General features: G+C 38.0%; 1 protein-coding gene across 1 annotated transcript in view; it reads left to right on the top strand.

The window, feature by feature from the left end:
• The first annotated feature begins 4,280 nt into the window (after window positions 1-4,280).
• LOC149805560 (uncharacterized) overlaps window positions 4,281-23,050 on the top strand; it is a 32,633-nt gene continuing 13,863 nt past the window's right edge. Inside the window, exon 1 of the mRNA XM_089936420.1 lies at window positions 4,281-4,528. Coding sequence (XP_089792546.1) covers window positions 4,526-4,528 — 3 coding nt within the window. The 5' untranslated portion in view covers window positions 4,281-4,525. The remainder of the gene's footprint in view (window positions 4,529-23,050) is intronic.

Genomic DNA, 23,050 nt, shown 5'->3' with positions numbered 1-23,050 from the left:
ATTCTTTCGCTCCCTCTTCCTGTAAGCTGTGATGGCTGAATTGTACACAGAGTCACGGATATGGGACCACTTGGAGTCAATGGTGTCATCAGGTGTAACTTTGGTGAGGGCTTCCTTCAGTTTTCTGATGAACTGCTGTGTTTTCTCTGGGTTGCTTGCACAGCAGGTGCTGATGCGTGGGTGACCCTTCTTCTTAGCGTGGTGCAGCTTCTTGGGTAATATTCGCACCTTGCTGGCCACAAGGGAATGGTTCGTGTCACAATCGGCACTGTGGTAGCTGCGGATGAGGAGGACACTGGTCAGTTCTGCACGCCTGGTGATGACGAGGTCTAGCTGGTGCCAGAGGCGTGAACGTGGGTGTCTCCACGACACCTGGTGGATCTCCTTGCATTTGAAGAAAGTGTTGGCCACACATGTGCTGTGGAAGCAGCACATCTCCAGCAGTCGCTGACCATTCTCGTTGATTTTGCCCCTTCCGTAAGAGCCGAGACAGGTGGACCAGGCCTTATGGTCAGCTCCCACTCTAGCATTGAAGTCTCCTAATAAGTAAAGGCTTTCATTGTTGGGGATACTGGATATTGCCTGATCCAGAGCCTCATAAAACTTGTCTTTCTCCTCGTATGTGGAGCAGAGGGTTGGGGCGTACACGCTGAAGATGTTGACCGGGCCTAAGGATGTTGACAGCCGGAGGGCAAGGATTCTCTCAGTACCTGATGATGTAGGTTCAGTGAAGGCGAGTAGCGTGTTCTTTACGGCAAAGCCTACACCATGCTGCCTAGGTTCATCCGAGGGTTTCCCCTGCCAAAAGAACGTGTAATTGGCTTCCCTGATTGTGCCGCTGTCAGCCAGTCGGGTCTCCTGGAGGCAGGCAATGTCAATGTTCAGTCGGGAGAGTTTTCTGTCAATGACGGCAGTCTTCCGTGCATCGTCGATCTGCTGTAGGTCAGCGGTCAATCCAGGACACATGGTCCTGATGTTCCAGGTTGCAAAACGAAGAGTTGGAGTCATCTTATTTCTTCTTTTAGTCTTTCATGGTGCGGAGTTTTGTGGCCCACTTGTCGAGATGGTTCTCTAAGCTCCACGCACCCAGTGAAGCAGGCAGGCCATGGCGGGCAGCACCTTACTGATTGGGGCTGCCCAGCTTGAGGCGGGCTGTCCAGTGTGACCTGATGATCTCTCCCACCGTCAGAAGTAACCCCTGGCGCCAAGCTCTACGCCAATCGAGCTTTGACTTAGAACCGGTAAACTGCTACTTCTCGTGTTGTGCCGACGCCGTACGACGATGCTGGAGTGTCCTCTCCAGTGGAGCTATGAAGCCTGGGCAGGGTGGTATGGAGAATCAGAATTGTCCATGCAGCAGATCCCCCTCTCCACGCAGCTGGTGTGCCCAAGGGAACGACGAATGCCGATACAGCTTGGCACCAACGGCGTCGCAGGAGTTGCCGGAATAACATTGAAGTCAATGTCAGACCGCCTTAGGGACTCCATCTCCGGATTTTCTGTCGGGGTTTACTCCCTTAGCCTTTCCCATGAGTGGGTATAGCCACAAGGCAGCAGAGGTTTGGAATCGGAGTTTTCCTTCTCCTAGATGAGCTACCATCCAACGTTTACGAGTCCCATCTACCCGAAGCGGCTGGTTTTAAGGCGCCAGTGGGCCGCCTTCACCCCTTCTCCTGTAAGTAGAAAACATGGTCTGCCGGGCTTCACATCTGAGCCACTCGCGAAGGCCAGCTGGATTTTAGTTGACAGAGGCAGTCAGAGACTCAAGCCGTATGGGGCATTTTTTGGAGGATTGGGGCGCTTGTCTCCCACTCCTACCCCGGGCAATGTCAACCTTAGACCATATATATATATATATATATATATATATATATATATATATATATATATATATATATATATATATATATATATATATATATATATATATATATATATATATATATATATATATATATATATATATATATATATATATATATATATATATATATATATATGTGTGTGTGTGTGTGTGTGTGTGTGTGTGTGTGTGTTACTCTATATTCTTAAACTATGTAACAGAAAAGAGTAAAAACCAACAAGATTTGTAACCAATCAGCAAATAAGTTCTTTCCCTAGAATACAAGCTGAAAATTTAAATTGAACTTAGAGTATTGTGAATTAAATTCCGAATAGTCCTAAAAGTTATATCACAAGTCCAAACGTATGAAGTTCGTATTGAATTCCATTGATATGCCAAATTAGTTCCACTATTGAATGCATTGATGTGCCTGCAGTCTCGAACATGTGGCAATGTGTTTAAGGGTCTTTTTATGTATCACAATAATATTATTAAAAATGTTCTTGTTTGAATTCACCATATATCCAAATTAATGTTCCATTCCACAAATTTTACTGAGCACTTTGTAATTCCAGTGAATGATAATTTGAATAAATAAATCCACCCAAATAAAAAGAATGATTCTGCAGCAGATTAAGACAAGAATGAGTAATATTTGAAGATTATAAACCCTCTTTTATGGTTGTATTTCTGAAAATAGTCTGTCATTTAATGGAAATTTCCATTCTAGAGATTCTAAGATTAGAATCATAGATCATAAATACATCGTTTACCATTTATAACGAAATGAATGTCTAATTCACATTCATAGCATTGTATTCCCTAAGGGTACACGACTGAGAGTCAGAACTCTCCTTGGTGTGAAAACTGAGAGTCAGACAGCAACAAAAAAAAATTGGTATCAAAACTGGGTGTCAAATTAGAAAGTTTGGGGTCTCTGAAGCGCAAATGAAGGTAAATGGAAACACTGGTCATAGACAAACATCAGCTATGTATTATTGCTAACAAGATGAACTGGTCAGGTAGAACATGAATTTAATGTTGGACAATGTCAATTTCGAAAGTACGTAATACAGATATACATAACATGCAATCAATAAGAAAAGTCAACAAACAATACAAATTAAATAGAAATAACAATAGGGGAGGGGAGGGGAGGGGAGGAGTAACTTCATTTCGAAATTTTTATCATACTTTCCGTTTGAAGGTCATAGGTAACTAATGACAAGAAATCTTCCAAGGCTGGATTCGCATTTTCTTTAAATCAATATAGAGGAAACTAAATAAAAACAAATGACTAATGATTCCTGGAATAAAAGATGTCCGTATATCAAGCTGATAAGTTGCTTATAATTTTGGAGCAGATCACGCTTTTCCTGGTGGTAAACAACATTAACCTGGAGTACACAAATATTCCCGTGCGGGATTCATTCTATCGCCGGTTAAGAAGATAGGACGCTGATGCCATTTTGTACGGCTTGGTCGACCGATGCAGTTTGGACGGGTGTCTTGTTTGAGACCACATATTAGTGTCCATGGCTGGTCTCGAATCAGAGTTCAGAATCTTATCCATTGAGCTAACCGCTGGATTATGCTGCCACGGAATGAATCAAATGATGAGCTTAATTTTAGGAGATTGCATGACAGTCGAGACTAGGATTTGCTAAATAACTGTTACGGATCATTACGGACCATTGGTCAACTGGCTACTATTTTGAAGCCATTGTTTTAACCTGGTTTGCTCTATACTCTGAGCAGCCTATCTTTGTATTCCTTAATGTACGCATCACTCTATTTATTGTTTATCTGTCGGATAGATAGATAGATGGACATCCGACAGATAAACATATATATATATATATATATATATATATATATATAGATAGATAGATAGATAGATAGAGAGAGAGAGAGAGAGAGAGAGAGAGAGAGAGAGATAGAGATTGTAATTGAGATTTATATCAAAAGCATGTGATCCAAACAACAGTCAAAGTGAAGAACAATTTCACTATTTTAGTCAAGAGAAGCAGGCGACGATTACTGTAAGTCTGTATGTCATTATGTTTATTGTCAGTAAGGTTCAGTCAAATTAGAAATGAAATAACCATTTCTTGTTTGTAGAGTGGATATAAAATCCAAAGTAAAAATCAAACGGAGCTGTTGTGCACGTAATGTGTATTAAAAGAGGCAATTTTATTAATCGTTTTCATGTTCATAACTGAATTGATCGCTGTCGCTAGTGAAGACTCAGATTCGTTTAGCTGTGGCGCAATTGACGTATTTCGATCAAACCAATATCACCTTTCAAAATTCTATTTTTATCTCACGTTTCAAACAAATGCCAGTTAAATCTGTGTTAAAAGCATCGTAATCTCTATCGAGAAGTTTCTAAAACTAAACCTGGAGTCCAAACAATATTTCAGCACGGAAATTATTGATCGAATACGAAACAGGTACGTTCATGTTTAATAATGAATGATGCTAGAACGTGAAAGGGTAACGCTTGAATAAAATATTTCATATTAATAAGAGTCTGAAAGACGTGGTACAGTGAAGCGTTCAGAGTCGAAACTGAGAGGCCTTTTAACGGTAATGTGTGGTCGCTGGACCTTTGTGTAATACGATACCCGCCTGACAGCAAATTCCTCAACGGGAACGAAATAACGGCGATAGCGGTGGAAAATGGTAAGTACAAAACAGGAAAAATGTGATAGTATCTGTTTCTAGTTCGTTGGTTGCATTAATAATTCTTGCAACGACTGAAAATGCAAAACAGTTCGATTGTTTTCCGTAATGCATTTGCCACCTGTTACCGTGTTAAATCAGTATATTAATTATTCATATAAATTACAATACATGTACGATAATATTGACAGATATTGAACACTGTTTGGTATTTTTAATATTTAATCATGTATAATTCTTGCTTGGCAATATTATACAATATGCTTTAAAAACACAAAAAAAAAATCAAATTTGTTTCTCATTTGAATTATTTTTCGGGTTTCGAGTTTTGTATGACTTATCATCTTTTGAGGAAGAGTCAAGCGTTATGGGGAAATACACAGTAGATTACTACGTTTTGTGAAATAGATTTACCTCTAATAACATTTCATCAACGCAAGTATGACATATGTTATGCCAGTATAATTATATACTAATAGTATTATATACCGAGCTTGTAGCTTTCTCTGCAAATGCAATCCTAGGGGTGACCCAGTATATTTATTTGCAGTTTAGTTTGACGTTAACAACATGACTTGAAAGACTCAACATAACGTAAAGACACATAATATCATACATGCTCCACTCTTATAGAAATATTTTAGAAAAAGATTTCTCAGCAAACATATTTATATTCGCCTTAATTTCGGGACAAGATATTTAAATACAATTAATTTATTATTTAATAAATTGGAGATGTATAACAAAAAAAAATAAGTTATAGTGTTTGTATTGTTAGATAATCTGGCCTCATCTCAAGTTCCGTCTTGAGCTTGCGATATCCAAAAAGAGAATTATTATAATTTATAATTAATCTACAAGTTAAGATACTTTTAAAAAATGCTGTCATTTTTTGTGTGAAAAATGGCTTCATTTGATTTAGTTTCCTTGTTCACGTCATGATAATACAAGCACGATTCAAAACAGACAATACTGGAATATCATTCAATCTTAATGTAGACATACCTATGTTTCATGATGACTGCATGTATCCTTGTGCCCCTTTGTATCACTGAGCGGATTTTGAAAACTTCGTCATAATACGTATCGTAATATCTATATTATGTGTTAATGTTCATGATTATAGATTGTAATGGTCATTTAGTAAATAACAGATCAAATACTAATAGCCGCTATAACTGTGGGGTTGCACATTAAGGTGAAGTTATTTTAGTAAACACATTATATAGATTCATGATAGAAGTAAACATGTTGATACGATTTGAGTTCAGGTCATTGGTTTCCTTGAAAAACCAGGCTTACCTATTTCATGACTGGCTAGCTGCTAAAGTACCCAACCTTGCTGACAAAGTTAGATTACATTTCGTCTTAGTCTTTTATATAAAGAACGATTCAATGAAAATGGGTTATTCCTGACATAAACATCAGGCTTAGAGGGGTAATATAGTTGTCTTTAATTCTGTTGATGGATATAATTAATATGATGCAATTATTATATTGGAATTACAAATTACTCAGACATGAGTATTTGATAGCTGTTTTGGAATTACTATGATTCATTTAAAGACATTTTGGAATATATCATTGTGATGCACCAAGACTAATGTCACATCAACACAATATATTTAACTTCATTCGGAATATCACTGGAACTCATTTGGAATTATCGATACTTTTGGACTTGTAATAGAACATTAGGATTATTTAGTAGGTCATTCACCGAAATGTAAGTTATTTTTAATTTTTCATTTGTATTTTAGGGAAGCAAATTATAATTTGAATTTTACAAAACTTGTTGGTTTTCATTCTTTTCTTTTACTTAGTTTAAGACCAAGAGTTGTAACAATGTGTAACTTAGATATGATATATTTTAAACTGGAGTTTGAATATATTTTGCGTAGGCTAATTATAATGTTCGAGCGAAACCTAATTCTGTCTTCGTCATGTTAATTGTTCAATTTTACAAGTTGGTGGAACAAATGTATGAATACTGCTGTAAATAATCTCTTTTTTTTTTCAAAATTATCTTCATCAATATAGAAATACATAACCGCCGGAAGATTGGTTTTCAATAAAAGTAACGTTAACAGATAGAAGAAAACGTTTCGCATGAAGACAAACAAGTTACTGTCAGCTTGAAGTATAGTGTACTGTATAGGTATTTCACCTGTAAAAAGGTTAATCTGCTTGGTGGTCATACAGATGAGAAGGAAAAATGTGCAGAATGCTGAGAGTTGATTGAGGTAATACTTCAAAACGCAAATTATCATACGCGTGCAGTGAAAAAAACACTGGCAACGGCAAATATTTAGGGTCTTTTTTTGTGTCATAGTCCAGCTACTTTTCTCACCCATGCGACAGAGAAATCTAGCTGTTTTGCTAACCTTACTTTTCTTATCTCAGTCTAGTCGTCTCAGACCAGTCGTCTCAGTCAATCCAGAACTTTACTTTAAAAAAAATGAAACCCTTGTTGTCTTCCGCTGTGCCTGACGTAGTTGTACTAAAATCAAACAAACAAACAACAACAGCAACAAATATATAACAAAAACATAGTAACTTAAGGCAAATCCATCTCTGAGAACACACCATAAAAACATTTCGAGTGAGACAAAGACACAAACGCATACGATGTCGAACTTGTTTGGGTATTATGCTAGTTCGTTCCACGCAGCAAGGTCAATTGGCCAAGCTCAGTACATTTTCAGGTCAGCGTCATTAATGTAGCTAAAGCTACCTAACTAGTTTTAAATACTTCGTGTGAAACAAATTATATGTTGTTTGCTACATTTAATGACGCTGACCCGAAAAATGACTGTGCTACAGATAGGATAAAATTCTCAATGCTGTATGAAGTGAACTATAACAGAAAACACTGATCCCTGCACATAGACTATATACCTATACACTTAATAGTCTCCTAACTCTCTTAACAATTCGGAAAATCTAGTAACAGCCTAAAAAGTGTTATATAAAACATGCTTTATTCTAATTTTGTTAAGCAATTCCATTTCGCCCCGGTTAAATCAAAAATTTACCTATACTATTTAATGACAAATAATGCACTTACCAGCCAGAAGAAATCATTTATCCGTCAACACATTAATCCATAAGCAAATTTCAATGTAGCACTTGCCATATTTCCAGGACAAAAGAAATAAATGTTCAAAGAATCCGTGAATTTGAACGTTTAGCACATGGTTATTCGCTCGAGCCAGTTTTTGGAGGATCTAATATACACGGGGATAATTTTACAATAAATATTAAGGACAACACAAGCATGTCACAAACAGTTTCATCTCCTCCACAAAATAGAATAGTTATATAAGATAGTGACACAGATCTCTAATTACCCATGAATAATCTAATGCAAGATATTACTATTCATTACAGCTTGTACTAAATATAACTACAGTAGAGTTGAGTAGCCAATATCGTTTTATTATTTACAATATAACTTTTCAAAATTGGAACTGATGAAAATGAAACAGTTTCTTGTAATAAATATTAATTATTTATTGTCAATTTCATATAACATCTACATATTAAATGTGATAATACCACATTATTATGCGACGTTTTATGTTGTTATTTTTCTTTGCTCACGCGAATAAACTGTGTACTTCGGACGCAACGGTCACACCACAGCCCTCATTAACATATTTATATTCATGCGCCACATGTAAACATTGGACGCGAACACTAGTTAAGAATTCTTTTTACTTTAAAGGAAAATATTGGGTTATAAAAATAATCTACGTTGGGGTTTTGACCGATGCGAGGAAATCCCAGTCGCGGGGTTACATAATATGTCTCCCAACTCACACACGAGAAGGAGCAAAAAACAAACAAACCCCAAATCTACTATCCACACACGGGAAGAGGAGAAAAAGAAACCACAAATGTACTATCCACACACGGGAAGAGGAGAAAAAACAAACCACAAATATACTATCCACACACGGAAGTGGAGAGAAAAACAAACTCCAATATACTATTGACACAAACGTACGCGAACGCATGCAAACACACACTATACTATTCACACAAACAGATACTATACTATCCACACAAACATACACTCTACTATCCATTCAAACGTATGCGCACGCATACAAACTCATTCTCTACTATCCACACAAGGTAAGAAGAAAATAAACCAAAATATAATAATCACACAGAAGGCAAATGAGAAATGTCCTGTAAAAAGTATAAAAACTCATATCTTGTATGCCTTCGTGTCCCTGCAATATGGCTACCTCTGCTGTCTATGTTCCCTCTTCCTCCACTTTCAAAATCATCGATGAACGCATAGATCGTTCTAGTTGGGAGGCCTTTTATCTTCGCCATCCCTTTCACATGTTAATTGCCAGATCTAGCGGCTCAGGCAAAACAGAATTTGTCAATCGTTTGATCGAACATAAACATCATTTGATCGATCGTCCACCTCAATCGATCGTGTGGTGTTACAAAGAGTGGCTATCGGCGTACAGTCTCTTGCAATAAAGTCAAGGCGATTCCATCGTGTTTGTTGAATGCATTCCTGGCGAAGATGACGAGATCGTGTCTGACCCCAGTCCAACCCATCTGGTCATTTTCGACGACATGTTAGACGAATACGAAGAAGAAATTAAACTGTGGTTTATGCGCATCATCGTAATGCCAGTGTCAGTTACATCACTCAAAATGTGTTTCAACAAAGTGAAGTCCATCGCACCATCAGTCTCAATGCTCAATAAGTGGTCTTGTTTAAAAGCTGTAGAGATAAATCGCAAGTGCAAGTCTGAGCTAAACAGTTAGGAACGCCTTGGTTGATTCATGCGTACGACGACGCCACTCAAAACGCTCAAGCCTATTTACTCGTGGATTTAAAACCCACACAACCCAATGGATGGAATACGATCGTTGGCAAGGACAACAGACCCCGCATTTGCCTCCCAATCCTCATTTGACCGAGATGTCCCATTTATAACACGAATTGAAATTGTTGATGGATCGATATCACAAAGGTACGGTCAACTATTTCAACGACTGCAAATATTTCATAAGAAAGATGTAGACGAAACAGCTCAACCGACTCTGAAAGATTTTCAGACCTTGATGAAAAGTCAGCCACCACTACCCACTGTGACCAGGACAGAAAAAGGAGAAGAAGAATAGTTTCAAACTCCACTAGAAAAATTACGCAAGTTAACAACACCACCAGAGAACGTCCGCAAGCTAACAACACCGCCTACATCCAGAATTAGATGGATTAAAAAAATGATGGCCACCCCTTCTGCCACAGACGAGAAACGGAAGGTGAAGACAGAAGTGAAACAACAACCGATTACCCCTGTTCAGACAACCTCCTCCTCCTCGACACCTATCGCTCGCAGGACTTGCAAAGCATTACAATCCAGGAAAATACCACGCGAAACAAAGAGTAGCATCAGTGAAGAGTGGGTGACTTATAAACAAAAATGGAGAAGGTGATAGCCAGCATTTACTACGATCCATCCTATCCTACGGGATATGGTGGGGTTTAGAAAATGTATCGTGCTGCCAAAACCCGTCTGAAAAGTCACCATTTACATCAAGTGCAACGACGATTACAAGAACAAGCCACAGACACTTTACACAAGCCCATTCGACAAAACATTTTCAGAAGTCGCATCCGAGTGGAGAACATGGATCATCGATGGCAAGCCGATTTAGCAGATTGTCTCTCATTTGACCACCTACAATCGTGGCTACAAATATTTGTTTTGTGTCATCAACATCTTTTCCATTTTTTTCTGGGTCGTGTCATTGACTTCCAAATCGAGAAGTGAGTTAATGCGAGCCTTAAAACTAGTGTTAACACAAAGTTTTCGTCACCCTCTTCTATGTTAAACCGACAAAGGCGCCGAATTTGTTAACCAACCTTTCCAAAAAGAATTAAACAAACGTCATTTTTTCGCCACCGAGAATCCTGAAACCAAAGTCAGCATCGTGGAACCTTTACAACGCACATTGAAAGAACGCATTTGGAAATATTTTACGCATCAAAACACTCTCAGGTACATTGACGTCTTTCCGCTTTTGGTCCAAGCGTACAACTAATTTTACCAATGAAGCATTTGACGTGAAACCCCCCAAAGAAGTGTCTCCCGACAACGAAGTGACTATTTTTGATCGCCTGTTTAGTACTTCCCCGACGGTGAATGTCCCCAAGTAAGATGAATTGTTGACAGCAGGAGATTGAGTGCGCATTAGTAAAACCAAACACACTTTCGAGAAAAGTTACTTACTCAACTGGACTACCGAATTGTTTCGTGTCATTGGACGAGTGCCTGGCCGTCATCCTGCCCTCTATAAATTAGATGACATGAACAGGGAAGTGTTAAAAAGAATATTTTTTCTTGCCCGAGTTACAACGTGTGACTAAAAAAGAAGACGAAGTGTGCGACACCGAAAGCATTCTCGAACGATGAACCCTAAAAGTGGGAAAACGACGTGTCAAAGAAGTCAATGTACGTTGGAAAGGATATCCTTCCAGTTTTGATCGACGCTTCGCAAGTCATCGACTATAGAAAGAAGTGACTATCATATCCTTCAACACAGCCTCACCTGGCACTACAACTGCGACCACTCCTTCACCAAGTATCTGGACTAAGCTTGGAGTCTCATCTCGGAAGAAGCAGCGTTGCATAAGTGATATAAAAACTTGCGTGATCATTCCTCTCCTCTATTGATTGCTCTAGAGATCCATCACATCGAAGCTCTCTTGGCTCAGAGTGCGGAGACGAAGCGCTGAAACGGTTACTTGTCAGAGATTTTCAAGCACAAAGTTCGGATTGAATTGATGACTTATCATTACCTGTGAAAAAAACCCCAGAAAAACAAAACAACACAACAATTGGATACCATGGAACTTTATTGTCTTTAGAACAATATTTCGTACACTGTTTCTTGGAATCTTGTTAAAGATGAACTGCCTCATTGCAAACCTCAAGACCATTAAGCTTATGCCAACAAAACGGACGACAGTCATCTCACAGGAACCCACCGGGAAGCCGTCTATTTTCCGAAAGAAGGTTGTGTGGAGAATTTTGATTTGATTTGTATGGATTGCCACTTTTGGAAGACGACATCATCGACTTTATGAGAATAAATGCCAGGCGACATGATTCAATAATGTGAAATTACAAGGCACAAATTCCATTGTGTGTGGACAATATTATGTGTATTGTCTTCATCAACGCAGTCTTGGATATTCTTTAGAACATTTAGTGACTTATTTTGATCGTTACTCATCTAGAAACGATGACAAAGTAGATCGACGATTTTGTGACCATTATGGCTATATTTTCTCTTTAGCTAGGAAACGTAGTGTACATCAATTTCCTAATGACTTTCATCAGTGGAAGTCTCACTTTACTTCACAACGTTGTCAACCTTGTCAAAAATAGTTTGTTTTATTGTTATTTGTTGGATGGTTGCTGTTTGAATAAAAACTGTTGTGTTTTGAAAAATGTGTCTGTCGTTTGTTTTCAACTGTTATCATTATACATGTCATTTGACTTATCTCTATTCTTCACCCTAAAAAAAAACTATCATAGCGTTCAGGCCCAACAAAAATCGTAGGGATGTTTTCTATCGGGTCTGTGCTTGAGTTATATAAAGTGAGGCAGTCTCCAGTCTGACCATCCATTCACATTCATTCATTCATTCATTCATTCATTCATTCATTCATTCATTCATGCATTCATTCAGTCAGTCAGTCAATCAGCAGTCAGCAAGAGGACGTCGACCACAGCACTTCGTGAGTGAGGATCGCGGCTGAAGAGCGGGAAAATCATGGAACTACAAGCAGCCAGGAATTACCATTTGGAATGGAAAAGAATGGCACCGGCCATAAAGGGATATTAAAGTTCAGCGGTTGCATTGCATTGCATACTGCGTATTCAACTAAACCGACCCATTTCACCACAGGAGATGTCTTAACAAATTATCTGGAGCGCCGACCATCATTTGAAAGAGGCAGAGATAGGAGCGGTAAGGCGTGATACACATGGGCTCTGAATAACCAAGAAAAACAGCAAAAAAGGGAGAGTGGCATATACATGTGCAAGCCGCTCGCGGAAACCTACTTACCTCGTCGGGTCTAAAGGCAAAAGAGCTTGGCATTATTAGTCCAGTATGTATGCTGCAGCTGAAAAGTATCAAGACTGGGAAAAGATGGCAGACTTTATTTGAAGAGGCCACATAGGGGTGGGTGCTGCCCACAAGTGAAGAATATGCCAGACCGAATGCCAGTGGAGACCATATCAAGATTAGACGTTCCTGAAACTCAAGGTGTACAAGCCGAGTTACTTTCAAAGTTGCCTGGTCGAATACATGTGGTTCTCATTTTGGCCGGAGAACCAGTTTTGATAATATCTATTTTAATAACCTAATTTGATCTGGGGGTTTTCCGCCATCAAATTGTTTATTCTCTAATTTTTTCTTATGCGTGATACGAACTACGTACAAATCATTTTGACTTCGCTGATTGGTATTTATTAGTTTACTATATGTACACTTTGTACACAAAATTCCAACTTTATTAATGAATGAACCATTTTTGAAATATTTTGACTCAATATATTTGATTAATTGCACAGGTGGCTTACACTATTATTGGTATTATTTATGTCCATTAAATAACTGGACTAGATTTGGTTAAGTACGGACTGGCGTTTCAGGGTCTGTGTCGTTTGCGCCTGTTTCTTGGTACCTCTCCTCCCTTGCTTCTACTGACCCTCTGTACCACGACGGAGATGTGGTACTATTACCACCCGTCCAAACATGGGTGTCCCGATGTAACGACATAGTGGCGACCTTTCGCTAATGTCGTCACTTACTGCTTTGGTCGACACCTAGCTCAGTGATAGCAGACTGAAATTATCCTACTTATGCATGAGTGTGTGTTAAGTTCATTCCCACTCATGTAAGTCCTACATTCAGGTCGTTAGGTACTTAAAATAATATTCCTACGACCTAATGGCTGAATTAAATAGTGTTCTGTGAGCACATAAATGCCTGGGGGATGAGGCACTTATTCCTTCCCCCAGGAGTAAATAAACATCCTGCTGTGCATGAATAAAAGCGACGTACATGCCCTTGTTGGGCGAAAACGTCGTTAATTCAATATAAGTAAGTCTGACCATCCATTGTTGACTCATCCTCCTATGAAGATTTGTGCAAGACTAGCCAAGCTGAACGAAGCTTACGTGAATTTACATCGTGTCAGGCAAACCCTGATACCGAAGCCTGAAGACAGAGAATGTCAGAATGTTGAAAGTGGTCGAAGACCTGATAGAAGAGTTCTTCAGAGAGGAAATCAAGAAAGAACAAGAAGAGTGGACGGAGAAGTATAGACTTCAGAAGCAAAGAGAGCAGAGAGAGCAGCAGCAACAACAGCAGAAGCAACAAAAACAGGGGCCTGACAGAGGATTTGTCGATTGCCATGTGGTCACGAAAGAGTTATCCTTCTCTTTTCGAAGAAGCAGACATTATCCTGTGGGAAAGCCTGTCGCCAGACGGGGATGCAATCGTAGACCATACAAAATTGCCAAAACTCACCGTCCACAAAACAGCCCTTTTCAGGTCTACCCCAATACTCTAGAAAAGAGATACTAATTAAATTGCCAAATTGTGATTATAAACACTCACTCCTTTATTGATGTGATTGTGTGTGTGTGTGTCTGTCTGTCTGTCTGTGTGTGTGTGTGTTTGTATGCGTGCGCGTACGTTGTATGGATATTATATTTGGGTTTGTTCTTCTTCACGTGCGTGGATAGTAGAGTGTGTGCTTGTATGTGTTGGCGTATGTTTGTGTGGATAGTATATTTGGGTTTGTTTATTATTCATCCTGTGCGTGGATAGTAGAGTGTGTGTTTGTATGCGTTCGCGTACGTTTGTGTGCTCAGTATGTTTGGGCTTGTTTTTTCTCGTCTTCCGTGTGTGGATATTATATTAGTTGTTTTTTTTTCTTCTCTTCCAGTGTGTGGATAGTATATTTGTTATTTGGTTTTTCTCCTCTTCTCGTGTGTGGATAGTAAATGTGGGACCTGTTGTTTCTTCTCTTCCCGTGTGTGGATAGTATATTTATGGTTTGTTGTTTTCTCCTCTTCCGTGTGTGGATAGTATATTTGTGGGGTTTTTTTCTTTCTCCTCTTCCCGCGTGTGGAGAGTAGATCTGATGCTTGTTTTTTCTCCTCTTCCCATGTGTGGATAGTAGAATTTGGTTTTTTTATTTTTATTTTTGTTCCTTTCCGTGTGTGGATAGTATATTTGGGGTGTTTTTTTGTGGTCCTTCCCGTGTGTGGATAGTATATTTGTTGTTTGTTTGTTTGTTGTTGTTTTTTCTCCTTCCCGTGTGTGGGTAGCATATTTTGGGGTCTGTTTTTTTCTTCTACCCGTGTGTGGATAGTAAATTTTTTTCCCCCTCTTCCCATGTTTGGATAGTAGATTTTGGGCTTTTTGTGCTCCTTCCCGTGTGTGGATTGTACTTTTTGCTCCTTCCCGTGTGTGGATAGTATATTTTGATCTTGTTTTCCTCTTCCCGTGTGTGGATAGCAAATTGTTTTTTGTTTTTTTTTGTTTTTTTCCCTCTTCCTGTGTGTGGATAGTATATTTGGATTTTGTTTTGACTCTTTCCCGTTTGTGGATACTATATTTGTGTTTCTTTTTATTCTCCTCTTCCCGTGTGTGCATAGTATATTTGGGTGTGTTTTTCTCCTCTTCCCGTGTGTGGATAGTAGATTTGGGGTTTGCCAAGAAAGTAGGAGAAAGAATAAGAAGTTGGTAGAGAAAAAGAAGAAATTAAAAGACTAAGAAGAAGACAACCAAAGGCCATTTTCAGGGCCACTCATATGCCTCGAAAAGATATTTATTCTCTTTGCCTAAAAATGTTTTTTTGTCGATTATATAGATTAGGTGTTGTATAGGTTTTATATGTCTATGTCTATATCCCGCTAGTCCCGCCCCTGCCAAGCGTTGTTTTATTGGTATAGTTTATGAACTAGCTGGACTTACCCGCCACCCGCTACCCGCCACTCGCTGAACTGTTTGCAGTTTGGCCCGATTGTGGTCAGCTCCTTGCCACATTGTTGACAATGTCAAGTACCGTGATGTCACCTTGTCTATTACTTTCCTATTATCCGTATACAGGCCCAATAAGGCCCATGTTAAATTCCCATTGTCCCTATAAATCTTATCCATATACATCCCCAGGGATATTTTAATGGTAAGTCCCATTGTCCCTATACTCCCCCTACTTCTATTAGCTGAAGGCGCAGGTCAAATTGCGTAACACCCTATATTCCAACAACCCGTGTTGCTATCGAATCTTGTATAAAATAACTATTATTATCCTTTTACACTATACCGTCTTAATCCCAAAAAAATGAGCTGGCGTTCGTTACGGATGTTCTGTCCATATTTCCATATTACACAGCCATAATGAAACTCTTAAACGTTGACCTGGGACTCCAAGATCACTAAACTCTAAATTATTCGATGTGAACAGAAAGCGAGATATTTAATTTCAAATGTACACGTCACAATACCCACACCCCCTTTTCAGGATATGTACAACTGAGGCAGCTCGTATGACGTCACTGGAGGAACCCCACATTGCAAATCACCATTGTTATTCGGCGTTTTGGTTTGGTGTTTGTTTTGTGCGTTTTAACGGCACTTTTAGTACGTTATTAGCTAGATAATGTCGAGGAAATGGGAGCTAGAAGTCTTTGCCAAGGACACACGGGGGCAGATTACCGGGGTTTCCTGGGCGGTTATCGAACCCGCGACCATGTGATTACGAGCTACTGCCACCCCCTATGTTGTTGGTGGATGTAGCTCTACGAGCATATCTTCTCAACATCACATAAAATAGAATATCATAATGTAGAGATTTCGTAATCAGCAAAACATTAAATGAAAATACAGTAACACGTAAATCCGTACCAATATTTTTACGTTTATGAAATGTATCCCCCTCCCATAAAAAAAAAAAAAAAAAAAAAAAACAACGCTATCAACAACGTTATCAACAATACCGTGTAAGACGGTTCTGCTGCATCCGCTATATTATTACGAAATGTGTCCGATCACATTCTTTTTGTAAAATGTGGTTCTCTTCACAAGCATGTGTCCATAAGACATGGTTTTGTTCTTATATACATGTATATTAATATATTTACGGTTGATTCAAGTCACAACAGAGAGAGAGAGAGAGAGAGAGAGAGAGAGAGGAGGGAGTGGGCGAGCGCTGAAGAATCCCGAATTACAATTAGAAACGAATTTCTTTTTTTCATTTTTAATTAACCGGGATTCTGAAAGAGTGTAAATTAAACCGCGAGAGGAGCAGAGAGAATGAGGAACCAAATATCGAAAGAGAAGGATTAAAGAAGGGGGCGTGCCCAGTCTCTACTTCACGACAAAGATTATAAATAAAACAAACAATTTTGTTATTATCTTAAAGTCAACTGAAAATAATGTATACTGACTTCACATTCCACTGGTGGGGGGAGATGCCTATGGTGTGATAATCAATACCTTTCTAAAGCTGAAAAATTCAATTTACCAATTAAGTAGAGATTTAATTCTCTAGCATTGAATACATTTGGAAGCTTATAAATTTGGTCGATATTTTGCAGCTTTCAAAAACAGTAATATGAGCTATTTCGATTTTCGAGCATTCATTGTTGAAAATCCAGCATTAGTCAACGATACCAAGATTTATTGAGAGTTTTATGTAGTCCAAACCCACCACATTATCCTGGACTGAAAGAATACACAGGAAATTAACATTCCACAGCATTGATGTGTGCTCTAAGTTTGAACAGTGCTCAATCTGCATTAGGAGTATCACATGTCACGAAGAAAAACGAACAGGAAATTTATAACAACATCAACAACAAAAGTACAACTTAAAGAAAGCAACAACACGAACATTACCTTGAACCAATTTAGATTACAGCCACCTATCCACTTTCTTATTTTATTCATGTTTTCTAATCCATTAATAAATTCAGCTCTTGGCTTTACATAGGATAAGATTCTTTCTCATTCGTAGTAGATGTCGGCGAATTAGGAACGAGAGAAAAAGCGACGGACTCATCCTGAGATGCAAAAATAAAAATTTGAACAGAGATAGCCGCCTATTTTTAATTTTCCTTTGTCCCTAGAAAGTTTGACCCTCTTTTGTCCATATTTCACCGGCCTCTACTACGGCAAGTTTAAAGTTTGCAAACAATCTCATTATATATTTATTTATTATTTTATTGTGGGTGTGGGGTGGGTGTGCATGTGTTTTACAGTCAATTTGTTGTTACTCAGATAAGAAATTTTTTATTCTCTGCTTTTCATATGGGTATGTATGTATGTATGTATGTATGTATGTATGTATGTATGTATGTATGTATGTATGTATGTATGTATGTTGTAGGGTTTAACGCCATTTTTCAGCACAAGATAGGTTATATATGGCGGCCAATATAAATGATGGAGGAAGAACCCGGAAAAACCCCAGAAAGAACCACCGACCCACGAGAAGCTACTGGCAAGCTTTCTCGTATACCCACAATGGCCGAACACGAGACTCGAACCCACGGAGACAGAGGTGAGATGGCAATAATCCGGTATGTATGTATGTATATATGTATGTATGTATGATGGACCTGCCATGGTACGTGCCATTAACTTGAATATTTTACGGTTTTAAAAATGTCTAGAAAGCCGCTAAATCATGTGCGAGCTACCGTTTTTCCGAGCCTGTCTAAGTGTGCTCATTTCTAAACATAAGGTCACGTGACGTAAGTTGGGAATGTGGTTGTTAGGGTAAGTGTAGAATTTTATCCTTTATGGTGTCTTTGGATGATGATGATGATGATGATGATGATGATTTGCATCTAAAAGAGAATTGATTTCTTTCAGAGCGATTACAATGATATTTCAGAACAGTATTTGAATACAACGGAACATTTAAAAATAATTATGAAAAAGATAGTAAACTGAAACAAGTATGAAAAATAAGCTAGTTAGAAAAGAAAATCAAAATAAAAGCCTGAATTGTTAATGTTTTGAGTCTATTTCAAAACAAAGATTTTTATTTTCCTCTGTTAATATACTCTGATGAAGATGTCAATATTGATTCTTTTTCCATTGGATTAATATTTTCTATAAGATGATGTAAGAAGTACAAGTCACTGTAACCAGCGTTTTACATTGCCTTTGCCGTGTCAGAAATTCCGACTTGGGTTTCCTAATAGGCAAAGAAAGTCTGCACGTAAACAGCGGCAGTAACGTTAAGGACGCACATGCCAGAGTGAGTCAAATATCACATTAGTTAAACTGGACATTTTCATTTCGTTTCCTTGATTTGCATTCTAGGAAGTATTTAAATTTTACAATGTTTCTTAAACAACACTTACCATACGCTACTGATCCAAATGATGACGACAGTCTCAAAACGTAAGCGCGAGGACTGGAGTAACATGACACACGAATTAAGAAAGGTAACTATTATTACGGTCAATGATATGTATGTATTTATGTCGTATTTTGAGAGTTTCCATTTTACAAACTCGTAAAACCGTATTGCTGAAATATAACAAAGGTGTCTCTTCAGTGCTGTTCTGGGTAAAAAACGTAATAAATTACTATTTCATGAATATGGTATGAGGACTTCGGGAAAATAGTTCAACTCCATGTTAAACTAAATGATATCTATTGGATTGATGTTGAATTAAATAATAATTAATGACGTAACTACGAATTAATTAGTAATTCATGTTGAAATAAATAGCGAGCAACTTATGAATTCTTGTTGTTTGTCAAATTCCATCACCAATATTATTATGAAAGAAACGCAAATTTTATTATTATGGCTTTCCACCAGACTCACTATTCATAAGCAAATCTATGAAGTCGCTAAGAAGAATGTCACAAATATAGTCCATGCAGCGAAATCAGCCCACTACACTACTAAGATCATGGAAAGTTCCAGCTGCAAAGAGCTCTTCGAGATTACTAACAAGCTAATGTCAAGGAACAAATCAACACCACTTCCAACTACCTTCTCTCCAGTCGACCTTCCGGACATGTTTGCAAATTTCTTCCGTCACAAAGTACAAACCATTAGAGATAAGCTTGACACCACAATTTCAATTGACTTGTCGTCACCATACAGTTGGGATACAGAATTTGAGCGGCAAACTTTAGCAGCATTTCAACCGGTCTCTATGGATTTCGTACGTACAATTGTGATGAAGAGTGCACCAAAGTCACGTGAACTTGATCCAATTCCAAAATCACTGCTGCTTGAGTGCTTAGATCCAGTATTGCCTTCACTAACTGATGTCATTAATACTTCTGTCTCATCTGGGGAATTCCCATCATTTTTCAAAACTGCCATTGTAAATCCTCTGCTGAAGAAACCAACTCTAGACCATAACGATTTAAAGAACTACCGCCCAGTTTCTAAGATCCCATTCATTTAAAAAATCTTAGTAAAGGTTGTTCTATCCCAGCTTGTATCTCATCTAAATTCAGATAGTCTTTTTAGCAATGTACAATCTGCGTATCGCCCTTGCCACATTACTGAAACTACTCTTCTAAAAGTAGTTAATGACATTCTCTGTGCTTTGGATAGCGGAAAGATTACAGTCCTCACCCTCCTTGATTTGTCTGCAGCATTTGACACAATAGACCATGATATATTACTTCACCGTCTCCAGAATGTATTTGGCATTCATGATACAGCCTTACTGTGGTTCAAGTCCTACTTGGTCAACAGGTCACAAATTGTATCTGCAAACGGAATACACTCCAGCCCAGTTGATCTATGTTGTGGTGTTCCAGAGGGGTCTGTTCTTGGACCTGTTCTCTTCATTATGTACACTCAGTCGCTCTCAAGTGTCATAGATCATCATCCAGTGTCTCACCAATTGTACGCTGATGACACCCAAATATACAAATCTAGCCACCCAGCTGAAGTTGATGCTACCATCCAAGGTGTAGAGAGGTGCATTTCTGATGTGAAATCATGGATGACTTGTAACAAGCTGCAGATGAATGATGATAAAACTGAGGCCATTCTGATCACAACACAAAGACTTTCTCATTCACATCCTTTACGTCAAACAATAAATATCAGCAACACCAACATTAAATTCACCCAATCAGTACGAAACCTAGGTGTTACTTTGGACAGTGCTCTCACATTGCACCAGCATGTCATGAACATATGCAAGGCTGCATATCTTGAGCTGAGACGCATCAGCTCAGTTCGCAAATATCTTTGAGTTGATGCCACTAAAACACTTGTGTGTTCATTAGTACTTTCAAGACTGGACTATTGTAACTCAATTCTGTCTGGTTCATCTCAATATCTACTCCAGAAACTTCAAAAAGTTCAAAACACAGCTGCTCGGATCATACTTAGAGTACCACGATCAGAGCACACCTCCCCGCTGCTCTGTACCCTGCACTGGCTATCCATTCGATCCAGAATCAAACAAAAAATTTATTCTCTGTGCTACATTTCACTGTCGGACTCTAGTCCAACATACCTATCTGACCTCACGCATGTGTACACACCAGCAAGATACTTACGCTCCTCTTCTGACAATCGTATACTCATTATTCCCACTATGAAAACAAAGTCATATTGACAGCGTTCTTTTGCATACCAGGGCCCAGCAACGTGGAATGGATTGCCCACTGAACTTAGACACAAAGACACAGTGATCACATTCAAGAAGGCTCTCAAAACTCACTTATTTCGACTGCAAGAACAAACTTAAAGACATTATAATGTTTCCTACCTGAAAGATTCTCAGCATGTTTTTTATTTTTTAATGTTTTTCTAATTTCATGTTGTTTGTTTTTGTAATAATATTATTATGTTTCTTATCTTATAGGTGTTGTCTAATGTTGTAAAGCGCTTAGAGCTTCTAAAGATTAGGCGCTATACGAAGTCATCATTATTATTGTTATTATTATTATTATATGGTATGCAGACTTTGTCCTGGTGAGATGGATTGCTGACACCGGTATGCGGACTTTGTCCTGGGCAAATGGATTGCTGACACCGGTATGCAGACTTTGTCATGGGGAGATGGGCATAGAACACAATTAATTTTACTATATGTTCTCTACATCTGTTTCTCAATACTGACCTTTCTACTGTGTGACAATCAATACAAGTCATATGTTAATCTAAAATACCTTCAAAGATGACTTCACAGTGAAGTTCTTGTCAAAGGTTGACCTGCATTTGTTTGAGAGGGTGGACTGTCAACAGAACAGCATCTAAACAGAACACAGATTTCACTTCCGGATCATCACAAAGACCTTATTATTCACTGTGCACTGTCGTCGAAATAAACACAGAAAACCACACCCTGAGTTCATATTGTCAAGAATAAACAATTACCTTTAAATCCCTACCAAAAATGCATAAATATAACTCTTCTATCACCACCAAAATGAGAGAGGAAAAATGTTCTGAAAATAGACTAGACCTACATTCGTGGATACTGAACTGAAAGTACTAATAGTGACCTGATTCCAGATGGATTGCTGGCACCAATCGGCTGCAGATTTTGATGCAAAGCGATGAAATAAAATATCGGTATTAAAAATGTATACATACTTACCTTTTTGTTGTTAACTGAGTCTTTTTTTTGGAACAAAATGTTTGAGAGAATAGTTCAAATAATAACCAAAGTAAATGATGTATATTGGATATCGTTTGAATTTTAGATGTATACTGTTAAATTGAAAATTAATAATTTTATATAAACACATGCTGTTAAACTAAAATGGAATAACCCTACTTAGACACGTGCTGTTAAATTAAAAAGTAATAACCTTACATAGACCAGTTAAAATAAAAAGTAATAGCCTTATTTAGACACTTGCTGTTAAATTGAAAAGTAATAAACTTACATAGACGAGTTAAAATGAAAAGTAATAACCTTACTTAGACACTTGCTGTTAAATTAAAAAGTAATAACCTTACATAGACCAGTTAAAATAAAAAGTAATAACCTTACTTAGACACTTGCTGTTAAATTGAAAAGTAATAACCTTTCTTGCACGCATCCTGTTAAAATAAAACGTAAATGAGTTACGAATTCACGTTGTTTATCACATTACATCACCAATATAATGATACATTAATGCCGACAATTGTATTTTTATAGATCTATTCATCCAAAGAATAACAATTAAAACACAATTCCATACCACGCGTATGAAAGTATTAAAATCTACAATATATGAATCGCACATTGCTTTCATTGATCAAATATTTCTTTCATTTATTTATTTTCTGTTTACGTCCTCTACATTTGAAATACTTTCGTTAGGTTGTGTTTTATGCAGCTATGATTGGGTGTTGGTGTTAGCATGGATGTCAGTAAATTTTCAGCTACGATTGGGTGTTGGTGTTAGCATCGATGTCAGTAAATTTTCAGCAAAAATAATTTATGACCATTTTAGTCTCTT

Source organism: Sinohyriopsis cumingii, chromosome 2 (assembly GCF_028554795.1).
Source record: "Sinohyriopsis cumingii isolate HCF-2022 chromosome 2, ASM2855479v2, whole genome shotgun sequence".
Taxonomy (NCBI): Eukaryota; Metazoa; Mollusca; class Bivalvia; order Unionida; family Unionidae; genus Sinohyriopsis; species Sinohyriopsis cumingii.
This window is presented reverse-complemented; position numbering and strand designations above follow the sequence as displayed.